General features: G+C 39.1%; 2 protein-coding genes across 13 annotated transcripts in view; one reads left to right on the top strand and one right to left on the bottom strand.

The window, feature by feature from the left end:
• The window catches only part of CFAP43 (cilia and flagella associated protein 43), a 53,430-nt gene extending 39,307 nt beyond the window's left edge, over positions 1-14,123 (top strand). For 7 of the 10 annotated variants that reach the window (XM_080401143.1, XM_080401141.1, XM_080401142.1 and 4 more), the window contains 13 exons: positions 588-677; positions 1,452-1,529; positions 2,356-2,481; positions 3,007-3,315; positions 4,898-4,984; positions 5,289-5,377; positions 5,772-5,979; positions 6,748-6,860; positions 7,699-7,855; positions 8,674-8,838; positions 10,809-10,889; positions 11,887-12,040; positions 12,687-14,123. In XM_080401143.1, the coding sequence (XP_080257269.1) occupies positions 588-677; positions 1,452-1,529; positions 2,356-2,481; positions 3,007-3,315; positions 4,898-4,984; positions 5,289-5,377; positions 5,772-5,979; positions 6,748-6,860; positions 7,699-7,855; positions 8,674-8,838; positions 10,809-10,889; positions 11,887-12,040; positions 12,687-12,844 (1,815 nt within the window). In that variant the 3' untranslated portion in view covers positions 12,845-14,123. Of the gene's footprint in view, positions 1-587; positions 678-1,451; positions 1,530-2,355; positions 2,482-3,006; positions 3,316-4,897; positions 4,985-5,288; positions 5,378-5,771; positions 5,980-6,747; positions 6,862-7,698; positions 7,856-8,673; positions 8,839-10,808; positions 10,890-11,886; positions 12,041-12,686 lie in introns of those variants that run through there. The other 3 variants (XM_080401140.1, XM_080401144.1, XM_080401139.1) reach the window with 3 other exon arrangements.
• A 144-nt stretch (positions 14,124-14,267) lies between these two features.
• Positions 14,268-19,692, bottom strand: SFR1 (SWI5 dependent homologous recombination repair protein 1). Of its 3 annotated transcripts, none has more exons than XM_080401160.1 (5): positions 19,348-19,692; positions 19,050-19,205; positions 17,215-17,329; positions 15,611-15,997; positions 14,268-15,402 (listed from the first exon to the last, which is right to left on the bottom strand). In XM_080401160.1, the coding sequence occupies exons 3-5, from the start codon at positions 17,308-17,310 to the stop codon at positions 15,211-15,213; spliced, it is 675 nt and encodes a 224-aa protein (XP_080257286.1). In that variant the 5' UTR covers positions 17,311-17,329; positions 19,050-19,205; positions 19,348-19,692; the 3' UTR covers positions 14,268-15,210. The 3 variants fall into 3 exon arrangements, with proteins under 3 accessions (XP_080257286.1, XP_080257285.1, XP_080257284.1); XM_080401159.1 differs by having other exon boundaries at positions 19,089-19,205; positions 19,348-19,685; XM_080401158.1 differs by having other exon boundaries at positions 19,050-19,692.
• Positions 19,693-19,894: the final 202 nt, after the last annotated feature.

Raw genomic sequence — 19,894 nt, 5'->3', positions numbered from 1 at the left:
TTGAGATAAGAACAGTTTAATAATTGAAATAAAACACAACAATAATAATAATAACAACAATAATAATAAGTTGTAATGAAAAGGAAAATAACAAAAAGAGAGAGAAATAAAACCATAGATAAATAAGTGATGCAAATGAAAACAATTGCTCACCACCAACCAACCAATGCCCAGCCTGTTCCTGAGCAGCAGCCCCCTGGCCAGCTCTCCCACTAGTTTATATGCTGAGCATGACATCATATGGTAATGAAAATCCCTTTGGCCACTTTGGGTCAGCTGTGCTGACTGAGTCTCCTCCCAGCTTATTGTGCACCCCCAGCCACCTCGCTGGCAGGGCAGCATGAGAAGCTGAAAAGTCCTTGACGTAGTGTAAGCACTGCTCACCAACAACTAAAACATCGGTGTGTTATCGACATTCTTCTCATCCGAAATCCCAAACACGGTACTATACTAGCTACTAGAAAGCAAGTTAACTCTGTCCCAGCCAAAACCAGGACAACCATCTTTCCAAATGTTCTTAGCCCACATGTGACAATGTTTGGAGAAAAAGAACCCTGACAAGAACCTCATTTTCTTCCTTCCTTCAGATTAAAGTTGAAAAATACTTGATTCGACAAGAGAGAGAGAAAGCAGAAATGCTGGCTAAGCTTGAAATAGAAAGACGCCTTGCTGCTATGGTATTTAAAGTAGTATCCTTTTTACTGACTAGGCCTTTGTCTCTAGTTAGTCTTATTTATGCTGCACTGGAATATTCCAGTAATGTAGTATGGGAGAATAAATTTAGAATAGTGGGTAACAATGATGTGTGCCTTTTCCCTCTTTCTGTTGTTTACAATCAGAACTACACAGACCAGCTGGGAGAAGATTTAGTGTTAGGCTTAAAATTTTAAAAATATGTGCTTAGTGGCAATTGAAAATACCATACCAGGTGACTGGGGGCTAGATACATTTCTAAATGCATGCTTCTGCTCAATGAAGATGAAGATCTTTCTGCTTGATTTGTGTTTGTTGACTGAGCGACCTCTGTTCTTCAGGGCTTAGACTAGAAGATCATAATGCTTTGCTCTGCCTTTGAAATGCAACTTAAAAAGCCTAAGATGGTTCTGGCCCCAAAGGAGCTGCACAATAAGACAGTGACACTGTAACTTCCCTCATCCTTACCTGCCAACTGGCCAGTAGTCTTTGCCTATGTATTCTTTCCAAAACTGCCAGAATGGCAGTTTTACTAGTTATTTGGTATATGAACTTCTGTCCACCAGAAAAAACTCTTGACACTTTTAGCATATTTCACACACATCACTGAAGAACATTAATCTACTAGTGACAGACAGAATAATTGTATGGGTGATCTAGAGGTGAACTACCTTATTATCATTCCCCAAACTACACAGTTAATTCCAAGTACTACACTTTCTTTTGTACCCTAAAATATTTTTTGTGGTCGTTCCCAGGACAATAAAAGACTGCGTGCTCTTAATGACATGATGAGTGGAGTGCTAGAAGTCAAAAAGGAAGACATCTTGAAAATTGTGAGCTGCGTTTCTGCCATATCATTTAGGTAGCTTATGAGCTTTTAAGGAAATGTGAAATTCAGCTAGCAATTTTTTTTAGCCTAAGTGATAGAATAAAGTCATAGAACTGTAGAATTGCCTTATACCTAGATAGAATCTGTAAGAGACCATACACTGGACTCAAAAGAAACCACAAAATTCTAGTGCCTGCATATGATTTACCCATCAACACCTGTCCCTATCATAGTGAAATACCATAGGGACATAATCTAGTATTACTATTACAGCAACTGTGTTGCTGGGAGAAGGGTCTGTAATCCATGGCTGTGATCTTACACAAAAATACTGTGTTCCAGTTAACTCAGCAAATAGAGATAGTATAGTAGTAAAGGAAGGAAAGAATGTGAAGGAGTGTCCCAGAAAAAAGATAGCGCAGACCAAAGGGCTCTCCCTGGAATTGATCTGTTTTGGAAAATTAGGACTCCACTTAGAAGTATACATTAGCATGGTATTAGATTTGGGGTTCTGAAACAGAAAATGTGGCATAGAACAATAGTATGTTTGAGTACAAAATACTTGTATTTTATAAGATCCAGCAATGAATTTCTGTAAACAAGTAAGAGAGAACAAGCACAACAGATATACACCACAACTACTGCTGGAAGTAACAGACCAGCGGAACAGAACACATTATACAAGGCTTGTTTAATTATACTTAAGTCTTGTACCTTACTTACCACTAAGAAATACCCTTTCATTAGATTTGGTGCATGCTATAGTTTGTTAGCGTGCTGATAGAGACTTAATATTGCTTTTGAAGCATATTTGTCGTTAATACTTCCAGGATATTCCTCCACCTCCTTTTATATCCAAGCCTGAGGATGTTTGGAATGATGAAGAAAAGAAAATATTTAGAGAACATGAAAAAAGAGTCAAGGAACTGAATGAAGAAAAAGACAAGTATAGAAGGGTAAATTAAAATGAGAAAAGGAGTGTTTTGTTTGCAGTGCTCATGACCAGTTTCTGATATTCCTTAGGAGCTACTTCTAAAAATGAACACTAATAAATAGAATAAACAAAAAACAAACAAAGAAGAAAAATCATGTGGCATATTAAATAAGTCCTAGCTTAGACAGCAAATTAAGGCAATCTCTACTTACACCAATTAATAGATGCCAGCACTCGTGATATCTGATAAAAGGTAACTTTCCTTCACAAATGTCCAGTATTCCTAAAATGTTTTTTTCAGGTTCCATTCCCAGAGTTGCTGGTGCCATACACAAATAATACAGTTGTATTTATCCTTCAAAGTGGTATTTCAATAACATAACTTGATAGGCTGATGGCACTCTCCTTCCAAACCAGTAATTTCTGGGACCTTTTGCCTGAAGGATACAGTTCCATATTGTGCATTCTTTAGCAACGGATATACTATATCAGAGCTTATTTGTTCCTCCAGATGTAATATTGCTGCGCCTGTCCTTCCCTTCCCCAGGCACTGGAAAATGAATTGAAGAAACTTGAAGCTTCTATCCAGGAAACAACACAAAATTTTGATGAGACTGTGTGCAAACTCTCTGAAAGGAAAATGAAAGTAGAGATGGTCATCTATCAGGTATCACAAAGAACATTAATTTTTCATCTCTGTCTCTGTGCAGCAGGAATGTTAACATTTTTTATTACAATCATTTCACAGGAAGAACTCAAAATAGTCAATCTCATTTATGCTTTACTGTTGGATGAAGAGTTGGACACTAGAGAAGTTGGACTTCGTAATTTCCTTATGAAAAAAGAGAAAGAAAAAGTAAGTTATCATCTGGAATGCTGTTCTTAGGCAAAGTGTAATATTTACAGTACAGTTTCTCGTGAAGACTACTTCTTCCAAATCAGAATTTTGCCATAAATGATTTTCTGTCAATTTGCAGGGTCACTGATTTTTTTTCAACTTGTACAGTTGACGTACATTATAAATACTTATGTTTTCTAATAGATATCTGTCTTGGTTCATCTGGAGATCTTTGGTAAAACTCCGTACATTCAGAAGGGCATGCTTCTATTTCTTTGGTATACATAATATGTTTTAGTATCCAGTATCAAGCTGGAAGCACTACTTATAATGCTTTTATGGCAGGAAAATGCACAAAAGAATATGTAATACCATTACGTTTTTCACTGAGGCCAGGGCCATGCTGACTTGTGTTTGCCAGTTCAAAGCATAGACAGAGGTGGTATGTGAGTATCTGACCACAGAAGCAGAACATACCATGGCGTACGGTGCTGATAGTCTTATCAACCAATTTAATCTCCTGAAGACTTTACCCATCCCTGTCAAACCATATACAAGTCAACAAAAGACTGGAGAGCACAGGTGGTAGATCTGGATTTCAATACAAGTGCATACTGCCTACAGTAATAATTTTAGAGTGACATTTCTGATTCCTGTGTCCTGCCAATACTTGTGCGACTCAGGTGATCTAAGTGGTGGTAGTCTGCAGTTGGTTCTGGCTCTTGGGACAATAGTATCCCATTTGCCCACTTTGGCTTTGTGAAGCTGTTCCTGAGTCCACAGATAATGCACCAGTGCCTCCCCATGTCAGATATCCCACTCAGCCTGTACAGACCTCTGTGTCTGGAGCTGCAAGTAGCTATCTGTACATGAGCTACAGGGAGAGGTTCCCCAGTAGGCATCTAGCCTCTACCACTAAACAGTCTGAACCAATTTTAAAAATATCTGAGGCCAAGTGTATACCAGCTTACACTTTTCAAAATACATCTTTTATTTTTTTTTTAATCTATCTTTTTACGTTCCCATTGGTATATCTTTTGATCTGTGCAAACTGTCAAATACAACAGAACGGTCTCCCCAGCACAGTATAAGCAGTTAACAGCCTTGATAAAACAGATCAGTATCCTGATGTGTAGCAGAGCTGTCATGACAATAGGGAACCTGCGTTCTAAAATGAAGAACCCTCCACTGAACAGATTTGAGAATTTTTGACTCGTCTTGAACAGGATTTGAGAATTTTTCACTGGTCTTACCTGTGATGACGTGAAAGGAGAAGGTAAGCCCTATGCAAGTGAAAACAAGTATCAACATAGGTCCATATATTTGAAGTTTAAAAAGAAGACTTGTAAGCGTTTGTATAAGATATTTCTTATAGAAATTTATTTTCTTAAGCAGTGTACTAGTTTAATTTTATACCTGCTCACCTTTTAGCAGTATCTACAGGTAACCCCCCGAATAAGACATTATATTGTTCGTAAAAATAGCTCACAAGGTTTTCTCTAGAAATAAGAAAGTGTGAGCTGCATCAGTGTATTCATCAGATCATTCAGTGCTTCTGCTGGCTGAATTTCATTCATGAAATCTTTCGGTTTTGCTATAGGTCAAGGCTGCAAGAACAATCCAGGCTACAAAAAATAAAATTGAGGCTTACACAGACACCTATGAAAATGCAATATTTGAAGAGAAGGTGAGACTCTTGACAAACACAAGGAGATTCAGAAATTAAAAAGTTAATGCTATGTGTTGGTAATGAGAAGAATATACTTCACTGTAAGTATGGGATGAGTTGTGGTCAACTTGCTGATCCTTAAAATTAAGCAGTAAAGGACAGTATGCACATAGAAGAATTTCTGAAATAGTCCAGATCGCCATGATGCTTGGGAGCACTTGGAAGAGCACCATATTATTCTGTATTTCTAAGATATGGGCTGGTTGATACTTTTTTAAAAATAACATTGTGGTAACAAAAAAGCTTTCTGTTTCCCTCCTAGAATCTGGAAAGTGGTTTTACAAAGGAGTTTTCTGACTTACCTGCCAATCTGCTTGATGAACTTCTCCAACTTTACAAACATCGACCAAAGTAAGATCCCCCCTGATTCCATCTGTTTAAATACTAATTCTTGTGAGTCAAGATTGAGAATGCTATCTATTTCAATAGTCTAAATCATTTTGATAATAAGTAGACTGCCTGCTTTTTATTGCATAGTTAACAATGGTTGATTTCCTGTCATACTAACGGTTGCTATTTTGAGTACTTACATTTCCTTATTCACCCCACACAATCTATTTTAATTGCAAGCTAAACAATCGTCAGGTCTCAAAGACATATATTCTTATTTTGTATAAGATGCATTCTTACCTATTCACTCTTTCCAAGAGATTGACAGCATGAAATGTTCTTAGTTGTTTGTGAGCTCCTTTTATGCAAGAGAAAATAAAAAGTCAATACTGTATGTACTGTGTGTGTGCACTAGGATGAAAATGACAGAAATGCTCCTTGACACAGCTAACCCGTATGAGAATTGTTCAGGCTTAGTTGAAGATCACAAAGAAATGCTTCCCCTCTTAATGAAAGCCATGGATGAATTGGATAGTCCTGAGCACATGCCTAATGGCTTAGACATGTCTACATGGGAACATTTTTGTTTAGCTAGACGAAATAAAATGGAGAGTGAGGAGCTGGTATGTAAAATTCTTTATTTTGCCAGTATACTTATTGGTATTTTCAGGTCTTAAATTTCTGTGGAGTTCAAGGGTAGGGTCAAGCTAGTGGTGAAATAATAATAGATAAGCTGTGAGTTTGAAAGTTTCCTCTGGACACATTCAATTCAGAATAATAGAAATGTCATCAAGGGAAACCAGCTTTAGTTCTCCTTCAGAGAAAAAAATAGCATATTAATTTGGATGGATTTGATCAGAATGATTGTGTCCTTGATATGATTTCATTTTAAAAAACACAGATTTTCCTTTTCTCTATCCATACCAAAAAACTGTTAGGGTATTTGATTGCCATCACCTGTTGTTCTCTCCCATTGGCACTCTACATTTGCACCAATACATTCTCATATTTTTCTAGAACATCAAGGATAATTCTTAACGAAGTGTGTTTCTTGAAAGTTCTAGCAAGCTATTCATTCAGTTTAAAAGCATGAAGGTGTAAATCTGAGTTATCCCGAGAGAGATACATGAAATTTGACCAGGAGAGAAGGAAGCATGATTTCTCTTCATATGAATAAACTATGCATAAATGAATATATAAATTTCTGAGCAGTGAAAGGACTGTAACCTCAGTGTTTCATGTGCTCTACTGGGATTCTCAAAATACCAGGCTGCGTGTTGATACATAAAAATGTCTTCTTAAGAACTTGTCTTCTCTGTTCTTGAAAAGGCTTGCCCTGACATATTGACAAAGTTGAGAAAGTTTAGAGTGTCACCATGTTGATTGCTTAGGTGAAATGGAAGGCCCTAACACTGGCAGAGATGCAGGCATTTCTCCAGAGAAGAATGGATGACAATGAGAAGATTAAGTCAGAAACAGAAGACATTTTCCAAGAACTCACTTGGTAATTTTCTTTTCCTATATTCAGATACATTTTAATATTCCACCAAAACAGAAGTAAAAGTTGCTTCCAGAGTTACACACTATGTTCTCCAACAGTCTTTTATCTAGGATTCTTTTAAGAGACCTACAATATTTCTGAAATGAGGTATGATTGCAGCACATGTGTGCATGCCAAACCAGTCTTAATCTACCATCTTAAGTAACAGCACCAGTAAGGATAGCAGCATGGTCTTCAATGCATGCTGACTGCCCCAAAAGCTGCATCATACAGTGAATCCCTCAAAACCTTTCAAGGCCATGTATGTGCTAGCTTGCTCAGTTAAATTTTGCTTGTGTAGGCCAAAGAAACAGTGATCACTCCTAACTGCAATAGGCCACGTGACACCTGATTTCATTGAACTGCTTGGACTTGTAATATTTCATTTTTTTGTGTATATGACATAATGTTCACATGAATTGCCGTTCAGGTACAAACTCCAGGATAAATTATATACAAAAACAGGTGCTGGCTGGGAGTCTCCTCCATTTCCTTTTCAATTGTTGTTAAGATTTCTGCCCAGTAACACCACTTTCTCTCAGAACATCTGCTAGAGTATGTTAAACTGAATCCAGTGGTCGAAAACTTCATGTATGGAAATAAGTTGCAAATTCCATAGTCACTTTTGGAGCAAATAGAAGACAGGCTGTCAAAGAGTAACCCCTACATGCACATAATATTATATAATATATACAACATATAATATAAAAAGTAATAAATATAAACATTTTGATAATCATGGGAGGATTTATATAATTCTGTTGAAATCACTAAACATTGTTTTTGTTTTCTGCCATTTTAGGCTGCAGGAGGAAAAGCAGAAACTTCAATTGAATTTGACTGTCCAGTTTTTGCTAAAACAAGGACAGGTAGAATTGGAAAGTACTGAGATCCCAGACTACACTGATGCCATTCTCATTAATAAGAGTGTTATTGAAGAACTGAATTGCTCTATCATGGTAATTTGCATTATCTGAAGGAAACGTACTTTTTAAACAAATGTATTGTCCTACCGCAGCTCTGCTTTTTCTCCAGGTTTACATCTAGTTTAAATTCATTACTACATACCAGTAGGCTCAATTGTAGTCTAGGAGCTATTAAGAATTCTGTAACGTCTCTTATCAAAAATTGCAATACAGCCTACTTTCTTGATGTCTGATCAATACAATTTAGATCAATGAAATGGCAACAGCTTTTAGATACACCATCACTTACACACCCACTTGTAAATAGATGCTGGACACCACCCCAAAAATTCCCTCAAGGCAAACTTAGTCATGTTAAGAAGCGTTTGAACAGTAGCTTATATTAAGATTTTAAAAATTAATACACTTTTTATGTAAGGTGAAATCAGTGATCAGTTTTTCATACTTTCATTAAATGTTCTTTTTTTAGGCATTCTAGCTGTACAAAAAAAATTGCTTGTTACTGCTGCTGCACAAAGCCTTCAGTAACAACTGCAAAATACCTTATACAGAGCAAGCTTGTATTTGTAGAGCTAAAATGCCTTTTCATTCTTATAAAAGACAGAAAGGTGGAGAGAGAGGTTAGTTGTAATTTTCTTCATCTCCTTCTATGATCCAAGGCTGTGGCACAGAGCATAAAAGGGAACAAAATTCCACAAAAGATAACCATCTGGAATAAAGTCTGGATAGAAACTGCAGCATAGCATGTTTTCCTTACTAAAATTATACCTTTGGAAGCTTGCCCATCTTGTTGCAAATAACTATTCCATAATCTGTAATGTGTGCTAATTAAGATTAATCTTTTTTTCCAGGCTCAAGGAAAAAAAAAAATTGCTAGCATGGTGGAATGTAAAGAGTTCTCTAAAGGGATATTTCAGCTGGAATGGGAACACAAGAAAATGAGAATGCAGATAGAAGATCTGAAACAGAAGGCTCGGGATATTGTAACACTACCTATTTCAAAAGATCGCCAGCTAGTGAGCTACTTTCTTTAATTTATATTTTTACTGCAGAAAATTTTGCTGCCTATACCTGTAAGATTGTGTATACCTCCTAAGTCTCACTGCTACAGAGAAACCTGATGCCTAATAGGTCAACAATTCAGCTTGCAAAGGGGAAGTTTTACTCCTGAGACTGATCAGTGATGAAGTTCAGTGGAATGTTCAGGTGTAAATGAAGGCAAAATTAGCCCAAACTCTTAGTGTTTCAAAATTGGCACTGAGAGTGAGGAATCATGATTTTGCAGCCACAAGGAACCTATCTTTTAAATCAAGCACGGTAACTTCTTTCTGAGTGAAAGGTCTGAGGTGCCCCCGTCTGGTTATCTCACAGAAATACCGTAACTTTTGCTCAGTATACAAAGATCGAGCATTCCTGCAAGAGCCTGTGAGCCACGCTCACTGCTATTTGTTGACTCAGCAGCAGAACGACAGGGAATTGTTTGCCATACCTGGCAGGCAAGGTGCAGCAGCTGGCCGGGGAGTCAGCACCCACGTAGCTTTGAACAAAACTAGCTGGCAGGCCAGAAAACATAGGTAAAGGTTGTGGAAGAGAGCCAAGGACAGCTGTGGGAGAAGAGAGGAGGAAGAAGGGTTGTAGGGGAAGCCTGAGGGTATTGCAGTATGGGATGTAGAGGACTGCAGGGAAAGCTGACTGTTTTGTGTCGATGAAGTGAAGGGGCGTAAAGGTTTGGGGTAAGGGATGTTGGAGGATCGGTAGGTAGGTTGGAGATACTGTAGTGGAGGGAGCTATAAAGCATGGAGAAAATTAAGAATGTTGGAGAGCAGGTAAGGATATTGCAATTCAATCAAAAGATTAAAAAAAAATAATCCAAAAGATGTTTTGCTCAGGCTTCATTTGTTTTGCTGCTCTCCAAACTGCTTGTTCACTTCTGAATCACAGCCAAGGGAATTCCATAACTAACACCAACAAAACAGCTCTCCAAAGAGGTGATGTGACAACACATTGAAAAGTTCTTGCAGCAAATTGATCACCAGTGTTGCCGTTAGCTCAAACTTCATTTAAACTGATGAGCAGACTATTGCTCTTCAGGGAGTTAGATCTGCCCATATACCAGTTTAATCCGAATTTGAATGTTCTGAGGGGCTTGAGTTTACTTCGCTTTTTGAGTATAATGTGAGGGTTAGTAGAAGAGATAAGGCAACAGAGACCCCAACAAAGAAAAATGGCTTACATAAATGCATGCAGTCAGAAACCTGAGAACACCTGGAATGAGGGCTATTAATGAAGCAGTGAGTAAAAGCAGCTTGGTGCTGCAGGCAAGGAGCCCACTCGGTGGTTCCTGTTTCTCCTTTTCTAACTAGAGCAGTCCAAAGAATTTTACCTGTAACTTCGGTGGGACAGTACTCTGGAAGGATGAATCTACATCTACAGAAACCTGTCTACTGCCCATTATGGGTCATACAGCCTGTTTTACAGTTTGTCATTTGATAAAGAGGTATTTTAGTAGCAGTGTGTCCAAGAAAAAAACGTCAATAGATTCTCTGAAACCTGAATTACTAAGCAGATATAAGAACAATAAAAGAAGTAAGAATTACTAGGAAGCCACTTGACAGAAAATAATCACTTTCTTCTGGGGCCTAAAGACAGGCTATGTAACACTTTGGCCTCCAGCTGTGTTAGCTGAACTGCCTTATAAGGAAAAGTATAGTTTGGTTTTTTTGACAACCTCACAACAAATTTGCTTAGTCTTTGTTTCCATTAACACATAATAGATAACATTCTTTTTAACAGCTGTACAGTCTAGTATTCACACAGCATCCAAGAATATATTCACAATGTCCATTTATGAACACTAGTAAGCCTTTGCAATGTGCAGAATTCTAGCTTTTTGAGTTTCTGAGTATGATTATCTTTACAGAAGTGTAGAATTGTTGAGAACAAACAGGTTTAATAAGATGGTTTCTTTCTGGTTTTAATTCTTCAGTTCCTAACTGCGCTGAACTACAACAGCCACATCACCCACCATATTTCAGTGATGGAGCAGAGTCTTGGCATCATGGATAAGGTAAATCCTAAGTGAACCACGACATTTGAGAGACACATCCTTAGTTCAAATGCAACTTCTTCATTAGCAAGAGGTGTTTGTAAGAAATAACTGCAACTGATACAGGCATGCTACTCAAGGACTGTCTCTCTCTCTCTCTCCATGTATTTATTTTTCTGGCTTTCAGTAGTTTCTTCAACTTGTGCTGAGCTGTCTTACAACAGCATTTCTCTGAAGTCTTTGGAAGCAGTCATCATACATGAATTGCTGCCTAGATCAACCCTATGGAAAGAAATCTACTTGCTCTGTTACTGGAATTAAATGCTTTCCTTCCTGAACATCTAAATGCAGATCTGCTTATCACTTCTTGCACACCAATGCCTATAAAAGTCACTCTTCCATTTCTAATGAAGCATTCTTCCAGTCTTCACTGCTTAATGTTTCTCTCCAGGAGCACCAGCCTGTTCACAATATCACTACCCCCTGCTATATTCAAAATAACAGAGACACAACAATCTGATTTGCTAGCTCCCTCATCTATTTCAACATTCGAATTATGATTATCCTTGGTTTTAAGTGATCCCACTGGATTTTCTCCAGGTTGCTCTAGCTGGCATCAGCCTCCTCTTCCTTTTCAAGCTTTCGTATTTATCTTGTCCCTTACAGACCACCCGACAGCTTCAGCACAACCCTTTCTTCAGCATTCTCAGCTCACTGATTCCACCGACTTCCTTTCCTCCCTTTGCCTTTCATGTTTTTGTATCTCTTTCCCTGACGTACACCTCTTTGTTCTTTGTCTGCTACTTACATTAGAACTCCATAAAGCATGCTGGAATGGAGTGTGGGTGAAAGACACTATACGAAGTAAAGCTAGAATGTGCTATTAGTCAAATCAAAATACATGAAAGTTTATTGAGCTACAGTGCGGTGCTTAAGATTATAGGTTTCCATCATAAGTTTGTCTGAACAGCCTTTGTGTAATCTAACATATTTGCTTTATTCATTTGGAAATGGACAGCTGCACAAGAAGAATGTGAAAAACCGTCAGAAAAGAATTAAGGAGTTGGAGAAGTGCATCAGTTTAAAAGAGCAAGAAAACTACGAGCTCAGCCTGGAGCTGAAAGAAATGCTTGTCTCTGTTTCAGAAAGGAGGTCTATCTTTGAGGCAGCTGGTAAGTCACAGTAATGCACTCCAAGTCACAAGCAAAGAACATTCAGAAAGTACCTCCAAGGCTAGACAGTCCTGTTCTCTATCAGCATCAACTATGGGGCAAGGAGCACCTATTCATTACTGTATGTGCACAATTAGCAGTGCCCTTTCTACCACATTGTTTCCTTAAGAGCATGTCTAGAGGTTTTTGCTCTTGTAACCAAAATTAATTGACTAAATTGCTGAAACTAAGTCAAAATATTATAATAATTAATACCTTCATTAGGCAACATGCTTTCATTCTTTCTCAGAATTGTTCAACCCGCTTCTTTCCACCCACTCAAGGGAACAACGGAAGTAACGTGAAGCTGAGAAGGGTATTCACTCTTAGGAAAACTGTAGTGACCCTTCCACTAGTGGAAACCAGTTACAGATTTTCAAAACAGCAGGTACTTGCTAGAAACTAAAGGAAGCATGGCCAGTGCCTTTTTGAATTTTTTCTGCTTTATTCAGTACTATAAAGACTCTTAAGCCCAAGTGTAAGCCTTTTTTAAAATGCTTGCCTATTTTATACAGAACTTGGAATAACCCCAGGACAAAGCCAATATAGATCTAGACTATGCATTCCCTAAAAGTACAGACTAACCCATATATTTTGTTTTATGCAGACACACAGCATATTTCTGACAAGATTGCAAAGCAGCGTTACCAAGAGATTTTGAGGCAGAAACACCTACGGGGTCTTGTAAAGGACCAGAAAGAACAGTTTGAAATTCTTCAGGCAGAAGTTGAAAGACTGAGATCAAGAACATTCCCTATTCTTTAAAAATCAAGAGTCCAGGTAGATGTATAATACCATGGTCTTGTCTAAGAAAAAGAGCTTGAACATCTACTTTTCCTCCCTGAACTTTTCTTTCCACAAATGATTTCTGCCATCATTTCTTTTAAAAGAACTTTAGTTTGAAAGATGCATGCTTGTCTGTTTTTTTCCATTTCATAGTCTTATTCCCCTTATGTTTCAGTTCATGAAATTTATTTCTGCTGGTTTGATTATAAAAACCATATAGCTCATTACAGAAAACAAAGGGTACAAGAAATTGTAGACTGATAGAAGAGCTGTATTTGTAAGTCATTAGTCTGCACTATGCAATTGTACATTTTGAAGGTGAAGCACTGCAAGAAATCTATTAATTTGCATCTGCTAAAATTCCTGTCTGTGGCTTTGACTGAATTTTCCTTTTTAAAACATATTTACACCTGTGATGGCACAGGTGTAAGTTGCTGAGAAGATGAAGGTATACTTCAGCATGACCATGTATGCTACCTGGCCCAGTCCCAAAGGCTGGTGTGGTCTATAATAGCTTAATTACCCACAGCCAGCAGTAACAGTGGCTGCTGCAGCTGGCAGAATCATGGGAAAACCAGGTTTGGAAGAATTTGGTCCCCTGACATTGCTGCTGTCTCCTGCCCCCTTGCATTGACATGGAGTCTATTCTCCTGCCAGATCTCTCCAAGACAGCTAAGAAGGATAAAGAACCCTTAATAAAATTAACTACTGCTGGAGACTGATCTACCTGCTCAGGTATTCTCACAGATTTTTATTTCCCTCTTCCACAGTGTGTCTTGTCCTTCTTTCATAAATTCACTTAAAACCTAAACTCATTACATTGTGAGAGCATGAATAGCTCTGATACCTTAGTTTAACAATATACTTCTAAGGAAAACTACTGTTGTGATCTTGTACACCACCTCCTTACAGCTGTACATCACCCCTTTTTGCTTTACCATCTCTAACTGGGGTCTGTAAGGAGTCCAAGTGCAAGACTTTCTCCTTCCTGCTGAAACTTCCCTAGAAGCAGCAGAGTTCCAAATTTGCCAAGGATCTCAGGGAAGAGAGCCACCCCCTTCACCAGGCACCACCATCTTCCTTTTCTACCCTAAAAAGGCAGAAGAATTGAGTGCCTTAATACTCAAAATGTGGTTAGGAATAAAGGTTGTTCTTCATTAATTGTCTGTAGACAGCAACAATGAGTATTCATAACAGCAAGTTGTAGGTACAGGTTGAAGTCTAATGAGCCCTAGCACTGGCAAAAGGGTCTGTATGATATTTTTATTTTCTTTCCCTTGAGATATGCAAGAAATTACTCCCTTATTAAGGAAACGTGAAATGCCACTGTAAACAAAACAGTTAAGGTACAACCAGCAAGAAATGTGATCATATATAAAACAATATTCATGGCATGGAGAGGTGGAGTAGTTAAGATTTATGTGTTGTTACACTTGACAAGCAGCAATTTTAAGAACAAAAGCAGGCACAAGTCACCACACTGTATACATAGGCCATGATGAGAAAATAAGCAATGTCAAGGTAAGATAAAAAAACATTTTGTAAAGACAACATTTATTGGAGGATAAATTAAATATGAACTTTTATTCAGCTTTATGATGCTGTATTAGACAAGGCCCTGTTTTTAATATTTATTTGAAGAAAGAAAACACCTTGGCTCTTGTAGTACAGTAGACAGATGCTGATTGCAGTTTTCTTGCCTTCCCTTGTATTATCTCAGGCTGTGGCAGAATGCCACAGAGACAGCCTCCTAGAAGACAACGGTCTGGGCTAGTATCTGAAAATTACTGCATTATGGCACATTTCCCTCAGTAATAATTAAAGCTATTGAGAACCTCTCGTTGCAGCTTGAGAATATTAACAACATGAAAATTAGTTATCTTGCAAAATGCTGTCATTAACTGATGGCAGCAGGAAGACATTTGTAAAATGTGGATTTATCTATGAAGAAAGAACTAAACTTGTCCCCATCTGAACCACCAACAGGAATGACAATTAATTTGAGTTAGTTATTTCAATACAAGTAACCATGCAAAGACTAATCAAAGAGTAGATTGCCTTCTATCTGTTAAGGTATGACTCAATTCCATTTTATTAAATAACAATTCACTGATCAAGCTATTAAGACAGCTTTTCCAAGATAGCACGAGTTTGATCTTTTCCATTAAGTAATGCCTTTTACAGTGCCAACTGTACCTAAGTACATAGTTTTACAAGTATCTCCCAAGAAAACCTCCTAACCTCAAAGTGTGAAGTCCACTGCCTGATTACCACTTATGTGATCAAAATTTGTTCAGTCTTTCCTGCTTTTGCATGCGTGTAATTGAAAGCTTCGCACCTGTAGATTATGCATCTACAAAATCTTCCTCTGTTCTGCTGTAGTGCAGTAACTGGTCTTCTAATCCAAAAGAATCTATCAGCTGAGTGAGACTCACTTTCTTGCCGTCTGCAGAAAAGGCTGACTGTAGTTCATACAGCATCCGTTGGGTACTACTTCTCCATTTCGCTATCAAAGCCTGCAGTTCAGACAGGTTGTTCTAAAATTGGGACAAAACAAAAAAACCCCACCCTTTTGTTATTTGCTGAAATGAAGGTGTTTCTGCTAACCTGCACATCTATTTTTATAAAATACCTTGAACTGAGACAATATACAAACACCACACACACACAAAGTGAGTCAGCACTATTGCTGAAGTTAACAAATGAGGATTACACTATAAATTCCACTTCAGAGATTCACCTCACCTTAGATCGATACATCTTAACCAGTTTGAGCCTTCGAAGTAGTTCTTCCTTCTCTTGTACTTGTTTCATCAGCCTTACTTTTTCTTCCAGTAATTGTTGCTGACTAAGATCAACCTGTGGCACATGAGAATTCTCTGCTGATCCCCCAAGACCACTTTCCTGTACAGGACTTTTGAAACATGCATGTCCAGTGCTGTTTCTTTCCAGGTTTTTGGAACAGTCTTGTAATCGGGAGCAATCTGTACTCATCTTTGGCAGGCACCCTTTGTCAGCATCAGCACAGTCTTTTTCTTCAGTGTCTATTTTGAGTCGCTTTGCAACTGTAAAATTAGTATTAAATGAACGTCTTGTTTTCCTTAATCGCTCCCTCAGAGCTGCACTCATTGGCTAAAAAACAAAACAAAACCCAAACAATCAAACATACAAAACAGAAGGATCAGAATAATCTGGTTTTTGACCAAATTTCAAAGAACTGTTTACCCTGGTTATTATTTACATAGAGTATGTCATATATGTAAAGACCATTGTAAAGCCAGACTTCCTGATTCTCTCTATAGCCTTCACAAACTTGAACAAAGTTAGCTTATTCCCTTCACATGTATTTGCACACACAGCTGCAAGGTGGAAAGATGTACCTCCACATTTTCCAGGAGGAAATGCTGTATTCTGTTGAGGCAAGCCTACTCGTCTAGTCTTTGTGCAGAAGATACATGACATATTTCTACCTGGCTAATTTTATTCCATCAAGTTCAATTTCCCCTCTCTAGTTTAATGGGGATATGGGTTGGGCTTTTTTGCTGTTCTATCCCACCACACAAACACTTTCTCTATTAGCACTAGTATAAAAACATCTGTATTCTACTTGAGAGAATTAGAAATGATCTGTGTAATTTTTCACTTGCTCATGCTTTGAGATTCTTTACTGATAAGCATCTAAAAAGTGGTGTTTTTTTCTTCAAAGTAACTTAATTTTTTTTTATAATCTGTGTCTGACTTTTACCTGTGAAAATACATTAAAATATGCGAGGGAGGGATTAGTTAAGGAACACTTGCAAACTAGCCCTATCCTGCACAGGTCTGGATGCTGAGTATGACAGCATCACCATCATGTGCGCTAGGAAGAACACCAAAGTAGAGCCCAGTGGTATGGAGAGCATACAAACTGAAAACAGTGTACTTTGTTCAAGTGCAAGCAGAAGTCACAGCAAGTGACTGCATACACAACAGCCCAGCAAACTAAGATTTAAGAAAACTGACGATGACAGATTGAAAAAAAAAAAAACCAACAAAAAAACCCATCCACCAACCAACAATAAAACCCACCACAAACCCTAAATAGTATTGAAATTTATTAGTATGGCATTTGGGTTATACTGCTCCATCACTTTGTATTCACAGCAAACATCTGCATATTCAGAGCAAAGCGTACCAAGTACAATCTCTTACCTGGACAACCTTGTATCTATCTATGGGTATTTTATATCTATCTTCATCCTTCCAGCAAACAGTATCTCAGTGATTTCCAACTACTTGATGATTTCACAAGCATTTTTTCTCTACAGGGTCACATTATTGGAAAAAAAAAAAGTAGTAATTTTTCTTACCTGTTTCCCTGAACTAGTCCGCTGGGGAGCTGGTGTCCCAGAATCCTTTGGAGTATGGCACAAAGTTGGCAATTTCTCAAGCACAGTTTCTTCCATCTCGAGATGGATAGACTTGCTGTTGAAAGACAGAATGAATTATGTATGGTGCCATTTTCACCCTTATATGAGCCATGTGGCTGCAGGAGTGAGTAAAAAGCTGTAATACGAAATACTAAGGCTTATTTGCTAATTGGTACGTTCAAAAGAAGACATCTGCATAAATTACACAACTGTTTCATGCGCTAAGTTGCATCTTGCTTTGTGAATGGCTTTTCTTTAAGAGGACAAACAACTACTAACTGGTATAAAGTATCTCTACTATGAATTGTGTATATTATTTTTGCCCTCACTCAAAGCTCTATGGAATTTTTTCTTTAAAAGATGAAAAATGTTATAACAAGTCTTTCAGGTGTTCTCCATTGTTTGTTTTGGGGTTTTTTTTCTATCTGATATCCTCTTTCAAGTGTTAAAAAGCAGCAAGACAACTTCTGAAGCAATCAAACACATTACAGCATGCCTGTAAATCCAAGGTCAGATCCTGCAACATGAAACTCATCAAAAAAAGATCACTCCAAACAAACTGTATTTTCTTAACCTGAATGACCCTTACTTCTTGTCTAACTCAAAGGAATAATCCTTGCTAAGCCAGGTTCTGAAGAACCAGTCCTTTCATTTAACTATATCCCAAGTAGTGATAAAAGGATTGTTGGGAACCACAAGATTTTTATTGTCCACATGTATGAACAATTAATCTTTTCTATAAAACAAAATAATTGGATACCTAGGTCTGTGAAAATAAGCCACTGTCTCATTTGATCCTGGGGATGCTGCTTAAAAAGTAGTTACTCACATAAGTAGAATTTTAGATTAAAAGTAAGCATCCTCAGTTCACTCAGAAAAGCGCTTTACTTAAAACATGAAGTCATACCTCCCAGCATGTACCAACTTCAAATCAATTTGGCAACGTTTAGCTTAGGTTAGCACTTGTGAACCATCTGCTAATAACCAAAATGCAGCTGGAAAATCATCAGCTACACCTTCGAAGCCTCTGAAAAATAAAATCCTGCAAACAAGTCACTAGGCAACGCCAGACTGGCGTAAGGGGCTTCCTCTTCAGAGATGAAACATACCAAAGCTTCAGTATGCCAAAGCCTTACTAGCTCAGCAACCCTGGTCTTGCTGACTCTCTGCCAAAGGACACAAGTCCTCGTTTATCTTACAAGTCAACATTCCCCCCCCCCCGCCCCGTTGTTCAAAATTCAACATATGGTATTCTATATAAAAACCCAACAACCAACCAGACTTTAGTAAAGCAAGTCTGGTTAATTGGGTATTTTAGCAGTCTATTAATTAAACAGGTAGCCCACAGCACCCATTAAATATAATGCAAGTTATCAGTATTATTTCTTAAAAAAAGGAAGAGCTAGAAAAAGCTACATCATGCCTATGCATAAGCAAAATCATTTCAAGCCTGAGACTTCAACAGACTTGTTCAACTTTTTAAAAAGAATGCCCTGACTCTCCACCTTTACGTTCTAATGCGGATTGATCTTCAAATGACCAGGACTAGAGTGAATACTTTTTCCAATGGTTCGCTAATGCTGTTGCTTTAATTCTAGCAGCATATTCACATGGATCTCCTGCACTCTTAAAATCCTTACCCAGATCTCAGGCTAAGAATCCTTTAAGTTTTCAAGCAGCAATGCTATTTATCACACAGAAAAATAATTTTCTCCAGCAAGTAAGAAAAACTTGGGCTAAGACGGGAAAAGACAACTTTGCACTTCAGTACTTACTCAATTTTTTACTTTGGTTGAGTCCCGGATGCTACGTACCGTTTTCCCGTTTATAGTGACATTATCTAACAGCATTCACTCCTTGTAGTTCTCCTCTCACCACCCGAAGGCTCTACTGACACTCTAGAACAACTTTTCCCTGGCTAGCTTTCCACCCTACAGAAAACCAGAAAGATGGCTGGGCAGCCCATAAGCAGAACCACAGATCCAGGGCGCTCTTTCTGAGGAGACGCACCCCAGAAACGGAGCGCAGCAGAGAGCCGCAGCACAAGAGCGGACCAAGGCAGGGGCTGCTCACACGCCGTGGGCTGAGGGGAGGCTCCCCAGGGAGCACAAGGCCCGCAGCCCTAGCAAGGCCTAGCCCGCCCCTGGGAGCCAACTGGGCCGGCACCCGCGGTGGGGTTCAAGGAAGGAGGCAGCCCCAAAGGACCCTCTCCTCTCTCTCCTCTACCCCAACACGGCCACGTAGAGAGGCACAGAACCGCTCCCCTCAGACAGGGGGGAAAGCAGCTGAGCGGGAACAACTCCCCCCCAAAGCCGCCCACCCCGCGCCGGCCCCAGCGCTTCAACCTCCCGCTTCCGGCGGGAAGGGGCGGGCCGCGTAGGGCGGCCGCAGCGCGCCTGGGCGGTGCAGGGGGCTTCGCGCCTGCGCGCGGCGGGAGGCGGGGCGGGGCTGCTGTGCGGGCGGGCGGGCGGGCGGTAAATGCAGTGCTGGGGTCGCTGCCGCAGGGCTGCGGGGCAGAGCAGTGCTGCTGCCGCCCCTGCCGGCCCTGGGACCCTCGTACACACTCCTCTTGTGGCTGTGCGGGGCCGTGCTGTGTCACTTAGGCGAGTGTGGGCCTGTC

This window comes from Falco punctatus (genome assembly GCF_963210335.1).
Source record: "Falco punctatus genome assembly, chromosome: 9".
NCBI lineage: Eukaryota > Metazoa > Chordata > Aves > Falconiformes > Falconidae > Falco > Falco punctatus.
Note: the sequence above shows the minus strand (reverse complement) of the source record. Positions and strands in the feature narration are given on the sequence as shown.

Excerpts from the sequence above, each read along its gene's own strand:
- SFR1 (XM_080401158.1), bottom strand. The coding sequence starts at position 17,310 with ATGGAAGAAACTGTGCTTGAGAAATTGCCAACTTTGTGCCATACTCCA. Across the intron at positions 15,998-17,214 it reads GGACTAGTTCAGGGAAACAG|CCAATGAGTGCAGCTCTGAG; the intron begins GTAAGAAAAATT and ends TTTGTTTTTTAG. Across the intron at positions 15,403-15,610 it reads TTAAGATGTATCGATCTAAG|AACAACCTGTCTGAACTGCA; the intron begins GTGAGGTGAATC and ends TCCCAATTTTAG.